The 18,578-nt window shown below is 49.1% G+C and overlaps 1 protein-coding gene across 4 annotated transcripts; it reads right to left on the reverse strand.

Annotated features, from left to right (window-relative positions):
• Positions 1-926: 926 nt before the first annotated feature.
• On the reverse strand, positions 927-18,578 carry MYL4 (myosin light chain 4). Of its 4 annotated transcripts, NM_001444884.1 has the most exons (8): positions 18,422-18,578; positions 16,172-16,468; positions 12,402-12,429; positions 5,562-5,711; positions 3,757-3,930; positions 3,179-3,256; positions 2,509-2,553; positions 1,856-2,029 (listed from the first exon to the last, which is right to left on the reverse strand). In NM_001444884.1, exons 2-7 carry the CDS (start codon positions 16,304-16,306, stop codon positions 2,525-2,527), a joined length of 594 nt encoding a protein of 197 aa, NP_001431813.1. In that variant the 5' UTR covers positions 16,307-16,468; positions 18,422-18,578; the 3' UTR covers positions 1,856-2,029; positions 2,509-2,524.

An 18,578-nucleotide genomic window follows, 5' to 3' on the forward strand; every position in this document is an offset into this window, starting at 1 on the left:
TGCTTTTTGTCTTTTTGCCATTTCTTGGGCCGCTCCCTCAGCATATGGAGGTTCCCAGGCTAGGGGTCGAATCGGAGCTGGAGCCACCGGCCTACGCCAGAGCCACAGCAATGCAGGATCTGAGCCACCTCTGCAACCCACACCACAGCTCATGGCAACGCCGGATCCTTAACCCACTGAGCAAGGCCAGGGATCGAACCTGCAACCTCAAGGTTCCTAGTCAGATTCGTTAACCACTGAGCCACAACGGGAACTCCCCACACTTTCAGTTTTTAATCATTGGGAGTCTTAACCGCAATTCCTCTTAAGTGTCCACAGTGGACACTAAATACTTCGTGGAGAAAGAAAGGGGGGATAAGAAAAGAGGAAGTGGAGAAGGGAAAGAGAAAGGGAGGGAGGGGCTGAATCAGGCACCAGGGGCTTTGCTCTCAGGGGAAGAGACAACTAAAGGGCCCAAATCAAGATACAAGGACCAGGGATTTCCTGCCATGGCTCAATGGAAATGAATCTGACTAGTATCCATGAGAACGCAGGTTCAATCTCTGGCCTCGCTTAGTGGGTTAAGGATCAGGTGTTGCCGTGAGCTGTGGTGTAGGGTCACAGATGTGGTTTGGAGCCTGCATTGCTGTGGCTGTGGCATAGGCCAGCAGCTATAGCTCCATTTTGACCCCTAGCCTGGGAACTTCCATGTGCCGCAGGTGTAGCCCTAAAAAGAAAAAAAAAAAATTAAAGATACAAGAACCATGACAAAATATGGTACATGCACTCACATAGTGGAACACTATTGCTCCTTAAAAAGGAAGGGAAGTCTGACGATTGCTACAGCACAGATGAACCCTGAAGACATCACGCTAAGTGAAATAAGCCTGTCACATAAAGACAACCACTGCATGAGTCCACTTATATGAGCTCTCTAGACGGGGAAATGGGGGTTATTGTTTAATAGATGTAGAGTTTCAGTTTCATAAGATGAAAAAGTTCTGGAGATGGGTTATACATCAATGTGAATATTCTTAACACTACCAAACTGTACACTTGAAAATGGTTATGATAGAAAATTTTATGTGTCTTTTAATCACAACTTTTTATAGACGATGAAAAAGCAAGGCCCACTTGCAGAGTCCCTGGTAGCCCTGGACCTCCTGGTGCCCCTCTTCCTGCTCCACCTGCATGCGAGATAAGGAGGAGAATGAGCCTTGCAAGAAATGAGACTCCACCTGATTACAGCTCCTCAAACTGCAGACTCTTCAGGAACACTGCTCATGGTCTGACCTGCATATTTCTAGATCCATGGGCTCTGTCCATTGTCCCTCAGCTCCCAGATATATGCTTATCCCTTATTTCTGAGGAATATGCATGAGGCCTCAGGTGACTATCACACACACACACACAAAAAAACTCCTAAATCAGAAGTTCCTATTGTGGCTCAGTGGTAACAAACCCAACTAGTATCCTTGAGGATATGGGTTTGATCCCTGGCCTCCCTCCGTGGGTTAGGGGTCCAACATTGCTCTGGGCTATGGTGGAGGTCTGCAGTGCAGATCTGATCCCATGTTGCTGTGGCTGTGGTGTAGGCCAGTGGCTGCAGCTCAGATTCCCTCCTTAACCTGGGAACTTCCATATGCCATGCCAGTGGCCCTAAAAATCAAAAACAAAACAAAATAAACAAATAAAAAAACCAACCCCAAAACAACTCTGAAGTTCCCTAGTGGCCTAGCAGTTAAGAATCTGGCATTGTCACTGCTGTGGCTTGGGTCGCTGCTGTGGGGCAGATTCAGTTCTGGTCCGGGAACTTCCACATGCCACAGGTGTGGCCATAAACAAACAAATAAACAAACAAACAACTCAGAGACTGTTTGGAATCAGGGAACTTGGCCCAGCCTTGCAGAGCTGTTTATTTACAGGGAGGGATATGGGCCCATGAGGTCCTCGGGGCTGCGGTGCAGTGGAAAGTCCAGGACTCTAGCTCCAGCTCGGTCACTCTGGGCCTCTCGTTAACTCCCCTGGGCTAAGGCCAAGGGCCAGGCACCTGAAAGAAAGTGCTAGATGGAAAGGGCATTTATCTCACCCTCCACACACAGCCCCTGATCACAGAACCCAACCCTCCCAGGACAGCACCAAGCCTGGGAGAGGAGGGGTGACCTCCGGGAAAGGAACAAAGAGGAACAGGGTCAAGGGCACAGCCCAGGACAGTCTCTTCCACCCAGGATCTGGCTCCTCACACACAGGAGCCTCCACAGGAGGCCACACCTGAGGGAATGGTCCTGCCTTGAGAGATCCTGGAAGAGGCAGGGGTGACGGATAGGGCGCAAAGACCAGGGAGGGCAGGGGGAGGGCAGGAAGGGAAGGAGGGGAGGTGACAGGAGCACTTGGGAGGGGGGCCGCTCTCCACCCCCTGCAGTCTCCTCTTAGGGAGTCAAGCCAGGAGAGAAGATCTCTCTGCTTATGGTGTTATTTGGGAGCCCTCGTGGGGCCCCAGAGGGACCAGGAGGGAGGGGCAGCCCTTACCCTGGAGGGGTCTGCTTCACCCAGACATGATGTGCTTGACAAAGGCTGGGAGAGAAGACAGAAATCAGCCACTGCTCTTGGCCCCTCTCAGCCCCTTAAACCTCTTCTCCCTGCTCTATACCGCCTGACTTCAAACCTCCCCACTGCCCTTCCTCCCACCCCTCCTTCCTAGATCCATGGGCTCTGGCCCTTGTTTCTTCGATTCTTTCTCTTAGTTGGGGTTGATGGGAAGGAGGTGGAAGAAAGGAAAAGACCTAATCTTGGCTCTGTGTCCACTCTCTGTACTGATACTTCACGTAGATAGAATGAGCTATGTTATCCCTGCTAATCCCCATGACTCTAGGAAAGGTGCCAGCATCACCCCATGGCTCAGATAAAACCGAGGCTCAGAGAAGGAAGTGACTTGAGCAAGGTCACACAGCTGGTGTACCACTGAGCTATCTCCAACATCCATGCTTCTTCCATCACCCCAGGATGCTCACTCCCAGGATGATGTCCACTCCCAGGATGGAAAAGAACAGTATCTGCTAGGAGCTCACCGAAGCCCATTGGGTGCACATATTCTCTAGCTCTGCATCTGTTCTATTCTGCAGCCTCGCCCAGCTGAAACAGTGCCCACCTCCACCCCCGCATCCCCAGGCACCCAGAGAAGTAAGGCATGAGTGGATACCTTCGTAATTGATGCAGCCATTGGCATCCTCTTGCCCGGCTAACAGCTGCTCCACTTCGGCCTCAGTCATCTTCTCTCCTGGGATGAGAGACAGCAGGAACTTAATTACAGATGGGCAAAGCGGCACAGGCAAAACCCAAGCACCCCCTCAAATCTGATGGCCCAAGACATCCTGGATCTAGGAAGTGGTCAGACCAAACCTCCCCCAAAGGCTTTGGAGGGTGGAGCCAATGGTCTTAAGGCCCTTCCTAGTCCCCAAGGTCTCTCCCTCTGCCTACCGCCACCAGTGGAAGAGCAGACGAGGGCTTCAGTCGCTGAGGCAAAGACAAAGCCCGGAGCCCTGGGTGCCACCTCTCGGGCCTCACCCCTGCTCTGCCAACCTGGTCTCCTCTCCCTCCAAACCCAGCTAAGCAAACCCAGTTGTGATAGGTTGTCCTGCAGAGCCCAGGGAGACAGGCCTGCATCAGGACGTGATCCTCAAGAAGCAGAAACCCCCAGATCTCCCCAACATATACCACTCGGGTGCTTCCCACCCCTTCACTCCTCCACTTGGGCTCCGCCCCTGCCCAGCTGCACACCCAGGGTGGCGAGGACATGGCGAAGCTCAGCGCCCATGACTGTGCCGTTGCTCTCCTTGTCGAACACACGCAGCCCCTCCACAAAGTCCTCATAGGTGCCCTGCTCCTTGTTGCGGGAGATGTGCTGCAGGATGGGCAGGAACGTCTCAAAGTCCAGCATCTTGGCATTCATTTCTTCCAGCGGGCACAGAGTAGGAAAGAGAATTCCACTTGAGTTCGAGGGGAGCAGAGGGTCGCGAGGGGTGTCACCCAGCTCTGCCAGGCTAGCCCACCCCTGGCTTCGCCCAGAGCTCAGCAGCCGCCACCTCTGGGTGGGACACTCAGTCAGTGATCCTGGAGGGCACAGAGCCCCAGGAGCAAGGTGGGAGCTGGCTCTGGGCACTCTTCTCCATGAGAGGACAAGGGCAGGAGGGAAGAGGGACCGTGACTCCACCCAGACCTCTGAGCTCCAGGTGGCCAAGCAAGCGGGGCAGGGACCTGAGGTGGCAGCAGCAGGATTCGAGGGGCCCCAAGGGCGGCACAGACCAGGCCTCACATTCACAACTTAGACTTCTGACATGTTGCAGACTCATAGTCACAAGGGTAAATTGACAAGACTGAGAAAAGAAAATTTTGCATAACCCCAAATTTGGGTCCCCTGCTAGACAGCACTGCCTGGAATTCTGAATCAATAATCCTCATCAAGGTGAGATTTTCGTGTGACCAGCACACTTCTTGCACATTGTCGTGTGTTCAAAACTTTAATGTAGGGAGTTCCCTGGTGGCCTAGTGGTAAAGGATCTGGCATTGTCACTGCTTTGGCGCAGGTTAGATCCCTGGCCCAGGGAACTTCCACATGCTGTGGGCACGGCCAAAAAAAAAAAAAAAGTAACTTTAACTTAATAGATATAAACCACTTTTTAATACCCTAAATGTTGGCATTTCTTTCTTTTATAACCCAGGAATCTCCCAAAATGGAAGTGTCCAGATATCTTCTGACCTCTAAGAAGCCCTACTGCCACAGAAGAGCTCCTGGTCCCTTGGCCCTTTCTGGCCCACATCCTTCAGCCCCACTGGTGTCTTCATCAGCAAGAGCAGGAGAGGAAGGGGCCAGAAACGAGGAAGGGGGTAAAGACCAAAATGGGGCCCAGGAACCCTCTAGAGACAGCCCACCTTGGCAGGGGGCTCCTGCCCAGATCTGCCTGGACCCATCCTCTTAAAAGGACGTGTGTGTTAGGGCAGCGGTTGACATGACTGTCAGAGTGACAGATGACATTCGCAAATGGGACCACTTGCACCATTTTCTAAACTCTCGCTCACCAAACCTTATTGAATGCAAACGAATAAAAGGGGCATCCCTCTAGAGCTAATCTTGAGTCTGCTGTAATTTATAGTAAATGAATAATTTGCAATCTTCAGTGCTCTGACCATTATTGGAAACAGATGATTCATGCTACAGCTCGTAGAGGTCACAGGACATCTTGGTGCTGTGACACCTCAACCATGATTTGCTGGAGGGGGAGAGTGAGCCGGTGGTCAGTGACCAACTTCCCTCCAAGCCTCCCTGCCCCATGTCCCTGGCATTCTGGGTGTCAGAGGAAAACACTGAAGCTGTAAACGTCGCTCCCTCTTGCCAGGAGCTCCCACCCTCGTAAGGAAGAGAACAAGCACCAGGTCACACTCTGCAAGGGTCAGCTAAGTGCCAGGTAATTCTAGCAATGGGAGGAGGGCAGCCTGGGGAGGGCAGGCTGGTCTTGAAGGGCTGGAGGGGGAGAAGGGAGAGAGCCCCAGGAGCAGCGGGATGACACCAAGAGGCCCAGGCTGACCTTCTGGCTTGGGCTTGCCCAGGACGCGCAGCACCTCGGCATTAGTGGGGTTCTGGCCCAGGGCCCGCAGCACGTCCCCGCACTGCCCATAGGTGATCTTCATCTCTCCGGTCGGGGTCCGGTCAAACAGCGAAAAGGCCTCTTTGAACTCTGCAGAGAAAAGACTGGCTGCAGCCCCCTGGGCCAAGCGTAGGTGGTGGCTGGGGGCTGATCAGCTGCCACCCATGCTGATGAGGTCTATGTGGTTGATAAAACACCTCAGCATTTCCCTTCGGCCACCATCCCAGCCCCTCCCTGGAACCCACCTCCCCCCATCTTCTGACCACTAAAGAGGCATCCTGGAGCCCCAGGGCCTGTTCCAGCACTGGGCCTGGGATCTCTCCCACCGAGACTGGTCACATCGTTTGAAGTCTCCCCTACCTCCACCCTCCCATCCACACATCCTTCCCTTGCAGGTGTGGCCTGAGTACTAAAAAAGGCAGGGAAGTGAAGAATACTGGCTCGGGGGTCAAGATTCCTGGCTTCTCCTCTCGGCTCTGCCAAGCTGCACAGAATAACCCTGGCTGGGTCTCTCCTTCCTCGTGTGGAGTAAGGCTTCCCAAAGAAGGGGGAAGTATGTGGAGGCACTTTGCAAAGTGATAAGACCTGTTCAAAAGTCAGCTCATATCAGTACTGCCTGCTCCAGGCTGAAAGGGGGCTTCCAGGCTGGACAAGGTGATATGGTGGAAGCAGTCAGTCCACCCCAGCTCTACCACTGACCTGCGTGTGGCCTTGGGCAAACTACTAACTTCTGTGCCCCCCCCCCCCACCCCACAAATACACACCGTTTCTTAGCTCTAAGTAGGGGTTTGATGTCTGCCTATGGGGGCTGCTATGGGGATGTGCTCCAAACATGACGTCTAGCGCACGGTAAAGAAATCATCAACAAACAGTGGTTATTATCACATTCCCTAGTTCTGGAGCCACACTCCCAGAAGGCACCTGGGCAGGTGTCCAAGGGGCAGGCTGAATGAAGCCACTCCCTTTGCAAAGAACCTTAATTCCTCATCAATTTGGATTCAGCCAACACATTACTGGGGATAACTTGGACTGGGTATGGCCTTGAAGTTACCTCATGCCATCCACAAGAAACTCTTGGTTTCCTAAGCAGATTAACAACATAAAACCTAAGACTGTGTGAACTATTTAGGAGAAAAGCTGCTGTTAATCCTCTCTAAGTACTTTAGAAACACTTATTTCCTTAGAGGCTGCATATGGATTATTTACAAATCATTCCGCATATCAAAGCAGGTTCCCCAGGACACTGACCTGCAATTCTTTATCAGGCTTTGGATGAATTTAAAAGCTATAAAATCGCATGTCTTTCAAATTACTAACTAACTGAGTTCAAATTCCATTTCCATTGCTTACTAGCTGTGCCACCTTGGGCAAGTAAATATTTAACCTCTATAAACCTTTTCTCTTCTGTAAATGGCACCTACCTCATAGGGTCCCTAAATCACATTCAAATCAAATATAATAAGGTATGTAAAAAAAATTTTTTTTTTTTTTTGTCTTTTGTTGTTGTTGCCATTTCTTGGGCCGCTCCACGGCATATGGAGGTTCCCAGGCTAGGGGTCCAATCAGAGCTGTAGCCACTGGCCTACGCCAGAGCCACAGCAACGCGGGATCCGAGCCGCATCTGCAACCTACACCACAGCTCACGGCAACGCCGGATCGTTAACCCACTGAGCAAGGGCAGGGACCGAACCCGCAACCTCATGGTTCCTAGTCGGATTCGTTAACCACTGCGCCACGACGGGAACTCCGTAAAAAAAATATTTTAAGTCCTTGTGTTAACACAGAGCAAATTCTCCAACAATGATGACAGTAATATTTAACTGAGTTTAATCCCCATTTTACCACTTGACTGTATGATCTTGGTCAATTCACATGACCTCACTGTGCCTTGGTTTCCTCTTCTGTCAAAAGGAATAGCACCTCCCTCAGAGCTTTTTTAGATGAATTTTTTTTTTAACTTTTAAAGTGATTAGCATGGTTTCTGTCACAAATTCAGTGTTCAATAAATATGTCAGTTGAATCCGAACTCGGACTTTTTGATTTTCTTGTTCATTCAGAAGAGTAAGGGCAGCGGAGTTCCTGTTGTGGCTCTGTGGCAACAAACCCGACTAATATCCATGAGGACTCGGGTTCCATCCCTGACCTTGGCTCATTGGGTTAAGGATCTGGCATGGCCATGAGCTGTGGTGTAGGTTGCAGAAACGGCTTGGATTCTGTGTTGCTGTGGCTGTGGTGCAGGCTGGCAGCTGCAGCTCCAATTTGACCCCCAGCTTGCGAAATTCTATATGCAGCAGGTGGGGTCCTAAAAAAAAAAAAAAGAAAGAAAGAAAGAAAGAAAGAAAGAAAGAAAGGAAGGAAGGAAGGAAGGAAGAAAGAAAGAAAGAAAGAAAGAAAGAAAGAAAGAAAGAAAGAAAGAAAGAAAGGAAGGAAGGAAGAAAGAAAGAAAGAAAAAAAGAGTAAGGGCAAACAATAAAAGTAGGAATCTCAGAGTTCCCTGGTGGTGCAGTGGGCTAAGGATCTGGCATTGTCACTGCTATGATGTGGGTTTGATCACTGGCCTGGGAACATCCACCTGTTGCAGGCATAGCCAAAAAAAAAAAAAAAAAAGTAGGAATCTCCGCATAAAGGAGAATGATATTTAATAGGAGGATGGAACAGGCGGGATATAATAACAATGACCTATGATGTTAGCACTTACAGTGGGCCAGGCTCTGAGCTAATAACTTCGCATGAATTACCACATTCATCGGGTTTTTTTGTTTGTTTGTTTTTTGTTTTGTTTTGTTTTGCTTTGTTTTGTTTTGCTTTTTAGGGTTTCGCTCACATGGCATATGGAGGTTCCCAGGCTAGGGTCAAATTGGAGCTACAGCTGCCAGCCTATGCCACCAGCCACAGCAACGCCAGATCCAAGCCGCATCTGCGACCTACACCACAGCTCACAGCAATGTTGGATCCTTAACCCAGTGAGCGAGTCCAGGGATCAAACCTGCAACCTCATGGTTCCTAGTTGAATTGTTTCCACTGTGCCACAATGGAATCTCCTACCCCATTCATCTTTACAAAAACTTTATGCTCTAAGTGTCATATCCCCACTTATAGGCCACTGGAGGTGTGACTTCCTGCCAGCTATTAGGGAAACCAAGTGAGGAGAAGGAGGAGGAGGAAGAAGCCTATTGTCCCAATGAATGTCCCTGGGAAGCCTGGTACACTTAAGAACCAACCCCGGAACTCTAGGATTGCTACTAGGAGGAAAGGCCAGTGTGATCTTGAGGTGTATGAGAGGTGAAGTTCATGGTCTTAAAAGAAACCTTTTCTCAAAGGTCTGTAGTAGTGAGCTGCCTGCTAGAGCAATGAGCATAGTGGTAATCCCTTTCCAGAAAGATATGGAAATCTGAGGGACCCAGAGAAGGAAATCAGGAGGTAGAAGCTAGTTCCTGTGAGAAATAAAAGCATAAAAGAAATTGGGGCCATACTGCCTGGAGAATATAAAGCTAGGAAGGGACTTGATAACTATCTTCAAATAGATGGAGGGTATCCAGAGAATGCTAAGTAGAGTCACAGTATTTTTGAACTGAAAATAACCAAATACTCTCACTTTTCAGATAGGAAAATTCAGCTTTGGAGTTCCCATTGTGGCACAGCGGAAATGAATCCCACTAGGAACCATGAGGTTGAGGGTTCAATCCCTGGCCTTGCTCAGTGGGTTAAGGATCTGGCATTGCCGTGAGCTGTGGTGTAGTTGCAGACACGGCTCGGATCCTGTGTGGCTGCACCTGTGGCGTAGGCAGGCAGTTGTAGCTCTGATTTGATCCCTAGCCTGGGAACCTCCTTGTGCTGCAAGTGCCACCCTAAAAAGCAAAAAAAAAAAAAAAAAAAAAGAAAAGAAAAGAAAGAAAGAAAATTCAGGTTTAATGATGTGACTTGCCCCAAGTCTCATGGCAAATAGTCGCAGAATTAGGATGAATATCAGAGTTCCTGCTGTGGCACATTGGAATCAGCAGTGTCTCTGTAGCCGAAGACGCAGGATTAGTCCCCAGCCTGGTACAGTGGGTTAAAAGATCCAGTGTTGCTACAGCTGCAGGGTAGGTCACAACTGTGGCTCAGATCTGATCCCTGGCCTGGGAACTCCATATACCACAGGGCAGCCAACAAAGAAAAAAAAGAGAGAGAGAAATTAGGGCAAATAAAACATCAAAGTCTCCTGACTCCAAATTATTTTCTTTCCAGCAAAACATGAGGAAAACATCTTCAGCTTCGCCAAAGAGAAAATGAAAAGATAGGAGTAAAATTAAAGCAGAAACAATTCTAATCTAACCTAAGGAACCATGTCTCCAGAGTCAGAAGGATGAAAGACTGAAATGAATTAGGCCCCCAGCCCTGAAAATCTTCATGGAGAAAAGAGGCAACCAGCCATCCTAATTGGCTTTGACCAGGATTTTCTTTGGGGAAATGAGGACTTTTTTTATCATTAGTTGATGTTCTAGTCCTCATGGTTACCACTGTGTTTGTACATACACTAAGTGCATATTTAACTAAAATGCATTAAAATTTATTTTAAGAATTTCACAGCACTTCCAACTATTGACAAAAATTGAGTGTCCACAGGGTATTGTAAAAATAGAGTAAGAGTCAGTCTACTAGTTTCAAAATACATCTGTCAGCTCTCAGGCCCTATTTGTGGGTAACTGGCATTATTTTTTTGGAGGGAAACTTGGAAATAACTATTATAATTTAAAATGCATATCTCCTTTGCTAGGAAGGTCTCCTGGGGAAAGCATGCTGATTTTAAAAACCTGAAGTTTATCAATGTGGGCCTGATAGGATTAAAAGCTACCTCCCGGAAGTTCCCTGGTGGCCCAGTGGTTAAAGACCCAGCATTGTCATTGCTGTGGCTCCAGTTGCTGCTGTGGCGTGGGTTCAGTACCTGAACCGTGACCTTCCTCCTGCCACAGGTGCAGTCCAAAAAAAAAGTACATCTGTGTGTGAGAATATATACACTTTTTTTTTAGGGCCGCATCCACAGCATACGGAGGATTCCAGGCTAGGGGTCCAATCGGAGCTACAGCTGCTGGCCTATGCCACACTCAGGTCGCTGCTGTGGTGCAGGTTCAAGCCCTGGCCCCAGGAACTTGCCCATGCCACAGGTGTAGCCCAAAAAAAAAAAAAAAAAAATGGAATGAAGTAACACTGTGTTAACTATACACCACAACTCACGGCAACGCCAGATCCTTAACCCACTGATTGAGGCCAGGAATTGAACCTGCAACCTCATAGCTCCTATCAGATTCATTTCTGCTTTGCCATGATGAGAACTCCAACATACACACCTGTGAAAAGAGGAGTTCTCTTGTAGTTCAACAGGTTAAGAACCTGGCACAGTCACTGCAGTGGCTCAGGTCGCTGCCATGGTGCAGGTTCAATTCCTGCCCCAGGAACTTACCCATGTCACAGGTGTGGCCAAAAAAACGGAATAAAGTAACACTATGTTAACTATAAAAACATACTTAAATATAGTATTAAATAATGCACGCTGTGTTATATATTATTAAACCCTGTATATATATATAAGATAAAAGATGCAGGACAGTATTATCACATGACTCAATTTGTGTAAACTTTACACATACAAACATACTGGCATAACACTATATGTTTTCATCAAAGGGACACATAGACCTATTAACAGCAATTGTTTTGGGGAGAGGGATCAACAGGAGAGTAAAGCCAGGGGAAAATATTTTTATTTTTCATTATTTTTAAGTCGTAAATAATTTTTTACCATGTGCATGTATCCATTTAATCTTTAAAATATATGCTTAAAATCAAGGCACTGGACCAGGTTACCTTTCAAGGTCCTTTCCCATTCCTGTAATTTTATATCCAGGAAGAATTTGGTGGGGGAAACAGAGGGATAAGTTGCAATGAGAGTGAGTCCCAGCTGTAAAGTTGATCTCATACAATGAAACATTTCACTCTCAAAACACCAGACTCCTACGGAAGTGCTAAGGGGTGGCAATTAGATTGGAGGGTGGGAGATCTCAAGGCTTGCCTTGAAGCTACACTTTATAATCATTATTTAAGATTGAGAAAACAATGATAGAAATGAAGAAGGATTGATGGAGAACACAGGTGGACTAGGGCATCCCCACGTCACCGCTGGTCCTGCCACCATTGTGGGTGAGCATCTTGGCAGACTTGAGAATGCAGGGGAAGGAAGCCCCTAAACTAAGGAGGGATTTCCAATAACAGAAACAGAAATGAGAGCTTCCAAATATCTTGATAGAAGATTTGGGGGGTGGAGCAAAAAAAGGGCATTTTTGCTATGCATCTATTATATTTCAAGTAGTCTGGCAGAGTAGCTCAGAACTCAAGCCTGCAATCCGATAGCCTGAGCTGGAATCCTGACCCCTCCACCAACTGCCTGTATGAACCTGGGAAAGCCACCCGACCTCTCTGTGCCTCAGCTTTATCACCTGTAAGATGAGGTGGTGATTGTCCCTACCTCACAGGGCTGTTGTGAGAGTTTAAAATTCAGGTAAAGCGCTTAAGTAATACTATTAGTGGTAAAAGTGAGCAAAGGGCAAACCCATACTTACTAGTTCCAGCCGTGTCTTTTATGAACCCTGACTCGAAAGCAGGTTTGCAATGACGATGACAATGATGATGATGACAATGGTGAGGGTGATGACGCTGGTGGTGAGGACCCCAACTCTCCGCCCCCCCGCCCCCGGAAGCACAACAGAGAGAGTGGGGTGGGGAGAGGAAGTTGTCAGTACTCACCTTCGATCTGGTCAGCAGTGAAGTCTATCTGTGGAGAGAAACACAGGAATGAGGGCTGAGACTGCTAAAGGAGCTTTCACAGGAGTCCGGTCACCCATAGCAGACACTGACGAGAAGGGAAGGTGACGACAGGCTGAGTGTCCAACACAACAGACAGGCTATCAAATAATGGAGCCCCCAAAGCTCTCTCAATACCACTAGTTAAGTGATGGCTCCAAGTGGGATGGAGAGAGAGAAAGAGAACCATTCTGGAAAACTCTAGAGCCTACACTGACTCCCTATTGTAATTTTGGGGGGTCAAATGCAAATTCCGTCTCAAAGGCTATAAACTGCCCCCGCTTTCACCCCTCAGATCTCTCCCACCTCACAATCCTCCCGCAGGCCTCTTCCTCTCCCTCTGGGTGTCCACGCCTCCCCACTCTTGGCCTCCCTCTTCCACTTGATGCTGATGTTCAATCCCCCTCCTTTACCCCCTTCCATCCCAACCCCTCCTTTGGCACACGTGACCTAGTTTGAGTGGTCCTGGATGCTTCCTAACTTGTTTCCAGTCATGCCTTTATGTGTATTGTGGCTCCCTGAAGCCAGGGTTCTGGCAGGCCAGAGAATTTCCCAGAAAATGCCTGGCATGGCGTAGGCACTCAAAAAATATTTGTTGAGAGAAGGAATAATTTTTGGATTTTCCTGCCCCAATTCAAATCTGAGTGCAGGAGAAGAAAGTTGAAAATGAATGACTATGAACAAGCATGAGTCATTTTAACTCAGGATCTTGTGTTATTCATTGTCCTTATCTACTACTTCCTCCACCCCCAACCCCCCCTCCACTGGTGGCGCTACTAATTCTGGAGCATCCTCTTCCTGTGCCTCATTCCCAGTGCTGGTTCTGCCGTTTGTGCCCACCCGAGGCTGGCCTCATTAATGAGGACCTCTGGAGGCAGCCAGAATGAGCTAGGAGAGTAGGAGAGGGGTTATTTACACCTGGTTGGGAAGGGAACTAGCTGTGCCCAGGAATGGACTTTGTTGAAGGTATGGGGGAGGGGTGGTCAGAAATTTAAAGAAACCCCCTAAACGGGGTAAAGGATGCTTTGGATGAACCCTCTGAGGAACAGTGCCGTTTGCCTTACTTTGCAATGCTTTAAGCCCCAGGAGTAAATGTCTAAGAGAAAGCAGTATGAAAACATCCTATCAGCATATACGGTCATTACCACACACACGGGGCTTAAGATGACTTTTGTTCTATCTTTGAGCAGAGTCTCCTCTAAGTGAGAGAACTAGGTGAGTATGGTAAGAGGGAAACTGGCCCTCATGAAAGATACCTAAAGCCACTTCAACAACCCCCAGAACTGGAAGATCCAGCCTCGGAAGACAGAATTGCAGCCAGAGGCAAGAAATGGGGGCAGGCGGGTGGGTGGAGGGAAGAGAAGGCACTGGCCTGACACCACTAGGCAGCTCTTGTCCAGACGAGGCTGTCCCATGGGAATAGTACATTATCACAACAAATGAGAAATACAGGTTTCCTGAAGGAAGAGATGGTCAGCTTTTCTTGCCAGGCTCGGGCCATAGAGGAGGTGATGTATGACCTGGGAGACCTTCAAGTCCTTTCCAGGTCTTACACTGTGCCTCAGTTTCCCCAGAGTTGCCATGACCAAGCCCAGGGATGGGCAACTGCCTCCATCTGTTGGCCAAGCCAAGTCTGCTTAACTCCTGCCCCTTATAGGGATTGCTGTAGAGCAACACGAGGGTTCTGGGCACAATGGCAGGGTCTGCCGGGGCTGCGGGTGCTAGGAAGGATGCTGAGAGGGCCAGGGAGGGCCATCCAATGAGAGCTCCGGGGGGCTAGCTTCCTTGCCTCTTTGTCAGAACCAGGGCCTGAGCTCTAATCTTGCTCTGAGTCCTCACCAGCCCGGGCCCCATCCCCAGGGGCCCACCACTCCCAACTGTTATTAATAGTTCTTCATAGCAGTAGCCACTTGACCTCCGACATTCTGGTGCCAGGGCTTAAAACCGCTTCAGCTTCCAGAGGCCTCAGACCCCCTCCTTCCTTGGCCCATCCCCTCCCAGTTCCATTCCTTAAGCAGCTGGGCCAGATAACTGGGAGGCCTAAAATGACTGAGTCTACAGGCAGGGCCTTCGCCAGTGCCAGGGGGAGGAAGCTCTCAGTGTGAGGGGAGCAGGGAGGGGCAGAGAGGGAACAGGCCCCGGGGGCGGCAGAGGTTGGTTAGTGAGAGGGTCTTGGTCTGGGATGGGCCAGGCGCCTGCCTGCTCCAGAGAGGAGCTCAGGCTGAGGCCACAAAAAGAGGGTCCCACCTGGGTGGGGAACAGGAGAGGGAAGCAGGCTCTTCTCACCTTATCTAGGGCCTCCCTGCCCCCACCACCCACCCCCTGCAAGGGTCTTTGCACATGAAGCCTTTCCCAGAGCTCCCTCAATGTTCCCACGGCTTGCCCCAAGTTACACTGGAAGTTATCATTCAGGGTCTTTTCTCCATAAAGATACCACACTACATCTGATAAAAGGGTCAGTATTCCCCACAGTGCCTTAAAAAATGTTTGATTGGCCAAATGTCCGTCAACAGATGATTGGATTCGGAAGATGTGGTATATATACACAATGGAATACTACTCAGCCATAAAAAAGGATGACATAATGCCATTTGCAGCAACATGGATGGAACTAGAGAATCTCATACTGAGTGAAATGAGCCAGAAAGACAAAGACAAATACCATATGATATCACTTATAACTGGAATCTAATATCCAGCACAAATGAACATCTCCTCAGAAAAGAAAATCATGGACTTGGAGAAGAGACTTGTGGTTGCCTGATGGGAGGGGGAGGGAGTGGGAGGGATCGGGAGCTTGGGCTTATCAGACACAACTTAGAATAGATTTACAAGGAGATCCTGCTGAATAGCATTGAGAACAATGTCTAGATACTCATGTTGCAACAGAAGAAAGGGTGGGGGAAAAAACTGTAACTGCAATGTATACATCTAAGGATGACCTGACCCCCTTGCTGTACAGTGGGAAAAAAAAAAAAAAAAAAAAATGTTTGATTGGGAGTTCCCGTCATGGCGCAGTGGTTAACAAATCCAACTAGGAACCATGAGGTTGCGGGTTCGGTCCCTGCCCTTGCTCAGTGGGTTAACGATCTGGCGTTGCCATGAGCTGTGGTGTAGGTTGCAGACGCAGCTCGGATCCCGCGTTGCTGTGGCTCTGGCGTAGGCCGGTGGCTACAGCTCCGTTTCGACCCCTAGCCTGGGAACCTCCATATGCTGTGGGAGCGGCCCAAAGAAATAGCAAAAAGACCAAAAAAAAAAAAAGTTTGATTGATTGGTTGGTGGTACCTCTCTGCCATTCCCAACTCTGCTGGGCAAATTTGGGAGGACAGAGCAAAAACCTGTTCTTTTTTTTTTTTTCTCAATAAATTTATTACATTTATAGTTGTGCAATGATCATCACAATCCAATTTGATAGGATTTCCATCCCACAACCCCAGCACATCCCTCCACCCCTCCAAACTGTCTCCTTTGGAGACCATAAGTTTTTCAAAGTCTGTGAGTCAGTATCTGTACAGAAACCTGTTCTTGAGAGGAGACACCTGTAATCCCAAATAGCCCTCACCAGCCCCAACACTGGCTCCACACCTCCGTGGGACTGTGATCTGGGGCATGGACACCACAGCCCTCACCCCAGTCCAGCCTCTGAGCTCCAGGGCAGATATGATCCCAAATGTCATACCTACCCCCCATCCCAGTGGCCGAGGCTCACTCACCTTTATACTCTTGGGGTCAAAGGTGGGTTCCTTGGCAGGCTCAGGAGGTGGGGCAGGGGCTGGAGCCGGGGCCGGGGCTGGGGCTGGGGCTGCCTTGGCCGCTTCCTTCTTAGGCTCAGGCTTCTTGGGAGGCATGTTGTCTTGCTGAGATCTTCCGCGGAGGTGGCACCCAGGAAGGACTCAAGAGACGCGGCGCCCAGGAGATGAGATGGGAGACTGGGCTGCCTCCCGCCCCTTTTATCCTGGGCAGGAGCCCCCACAGAGGGGCTGGGTGAGAGCGTGAGCAACTGTGGCTGACTATAAAAGGAAGAAACACCAGCAGGGTACAGCTGACAACTGTGTATTGTCACCAGGTTTGGGGCTACCAGTCCCCACCCCACCCCTCACCCCCCACCTCACACACTCACGGCCTCCACCTCTGGGACAGACTGACCCTTCCTGCCAGTTGGTGGAGACCAAGAGGGGCCAGGAAAACAGACCCTCCCAAAAATGCCAGAGTCCAGCCAGAGAGATGAGCTGACTTGAGCAGTTGATAACCCTCACACAAAGCCCAGGGGAGGGTGAAGCTTTTTTTAGCCCCTCCTGAGCAGAGGCAGCCCACTGCACATTCCTTTTAAGCCAAGATCCTTTAAGCTGAGAGCCATTCCGGGGCCTCGGCTCTGCCCTGAAGTTCAACTCACAGGCCTGGAGCCCTGAAGCAACAGCTGGTCCAGCCAACCCAGGCTGTCCCACACCCTCCCAACCCACAGGGTAAAACCCTCCATCTTCCAGAGCCAGCTCCCCAAGAACTCCCCAGCCCTCAAATCCCTAGGTCCACCCGCACAACCTCAATCACTCCTTCAACAAATACTGAGTGCTCAACTTGTGTCCAGAGGAGCTAGGGTGAGAAGCAGAGGGGTTGGCTCAAATGCAATGAGATCAGAGGTCAGGATCTCAGGTCTCATTTTTACTATATACTTCTAACTCACTGTGCGCCTCCTGGTTGTGTGTGTGTGTGTGTGTGTGTGTGTGTGTGTGTGTGTGTGTGTGTGTGTGTAGGGCTCTTTATGTATCAGGCCTGATAGTTAAGTGCCATTCATATAAAATCTCATTAAATCTTCACTATAGGAGTTCCCGTCGTGGCGCAGTGGTTAACGAATCCGACTAGGAACCATGAGGTTGCGGGTTCGGTCCCTGCCCTTGCTCAGTGGGTTAGGGATCCGGCGTTGCCGAGAGCTGTGGTGTAGGGCACAGACTCGGCTTGGATCCCACGTTGCTGTGGCTCTGGCGTAGGCTGGTGGCTACAGCTCCGATTCAACCCCTAGCCTGGGAACCTCCATATGCCGCGGGAGCGGCCCAAGAAATAGCAACAACAACAACAACAACAAAAAGACAAAAGACAAAAAAAAAAAAAAAAAGAATTAAAAAAAAAATCCTCACTATAATCCTGTAAGGTAATAATAATAATATCTTTATTATCACTCCCATTTCACACATGAGACTGAGGCTAAAACTGATCAAATAACAAGGTCAGAGCTAATTCACAATAAACTAGCATGAGAAGCAGGTATGTCTGATTGTAAAGGTAATGCTTGAATAATGCATATTATAATCCCAGTTCGGGGGAGCCCATATACGTCTGTGTGTTCATCAGAAAGGTTAGGATGAATACATATTAGACCATTAACAGGAGACACCCCTGGGGACTCAAAGGGTGAGGACAGGAGGATAACAGCAATTTTCAGTTTTTTACTTTTTTCACTTCCTGTATTAACGGAAATTTTTTTCAACAAGCATGTACTGTTTTTGTAAAAAAAAAAAAAAGTTAAAAGTCAAAAAATGTCAGAAAAACAACAGAAAACTTAACCACTGCACAGAATTACTTTGAGCTGAATCTTACGACTCTACAGTTCAGAGGATGAAGAGAAATAAAGCTGAAAGAGAAGTCACTTTGCCTTTCTAGGTCCAGTTTCCTCATCTATAAAACAAGGTTGATAGACCACATAATTCCTGATGCCCTGGAGCCCACATCTGCCCATTCTCTGGGTTCCCTAAGCACGGGCTCCATAGTTTCATTTCCCAGATATTTAGAGCCAAAAGGGCCCTTAGAGATCGTCTCACCCCCTCTGCTTTGACAGGTGAGGAATCTAAGGCAGGAGACTTCGGAGCCACCTCAAGACCCTCAGCTATTCGCAGGCGGAGTGGAGCCAGCTAAGCCCGGCTCCCTGCGTGTGATGCTCTGACACCACCCGCCCCTCCCCTACCCTGTACCTGCTCTCACTGTACCACTAGTGAGCAGGGAAGACTTCAAAGAAAACTGAGGCAGGAAAGGAGGCCAGGACTTCCCCCAAGGGGATCCTAGAGCAAGGCCAGGGCCCCAACCCTAGGCCAGTCCTGGTCCTGGACAGGCACGGCAGCTCCTTGGCTC

Source organism: Sus scrofa, chromosome 12 (genome assembly GCF_054392235.1).
Source record: "Sus scrofa isolate SSC_HxYL_T2T_F1_AM1 chromosome 12, Sscrofa_HxYL_maternal_Yorkshire_Landrace_v2.0, whole genome shotgun sequence".
In the NCBI taxonomy this organism is placed as follows: Eukaryota; Metazoa; Chordata; class Mammalia; order Artiodactyla; family Suidae; genus Sus; species Sus scrofa.

What these genes read in the sequence shown, in the direction of transcription:
- MYL4 (NM_001444884.1), bottom strand. Translation starts at nt 16,306, where the DNA reads ATGCCTCCCAAGAAGCCTGAGCCTAAGAAGGAAGCGGCCAAGGCAGCC. An exon ending in TTGACCCCAAGAGTATAAAG is followed by an intron (nt 12,430 to 16,171) that starts GTGAGTGAGCCT and finishes TTCTCTCCACAG; the next exon opens with ATAGACTTCACTGCTGACCA. An exon ending in TGGCTGCATCAATTACGAAG is followed by an intron (nt 2,554 to 3,178) that starts GTATCCACTCAT and finishes CTTCTCTCCCAG; the next exon opens with CCTTTGTCAAGCACATCATG.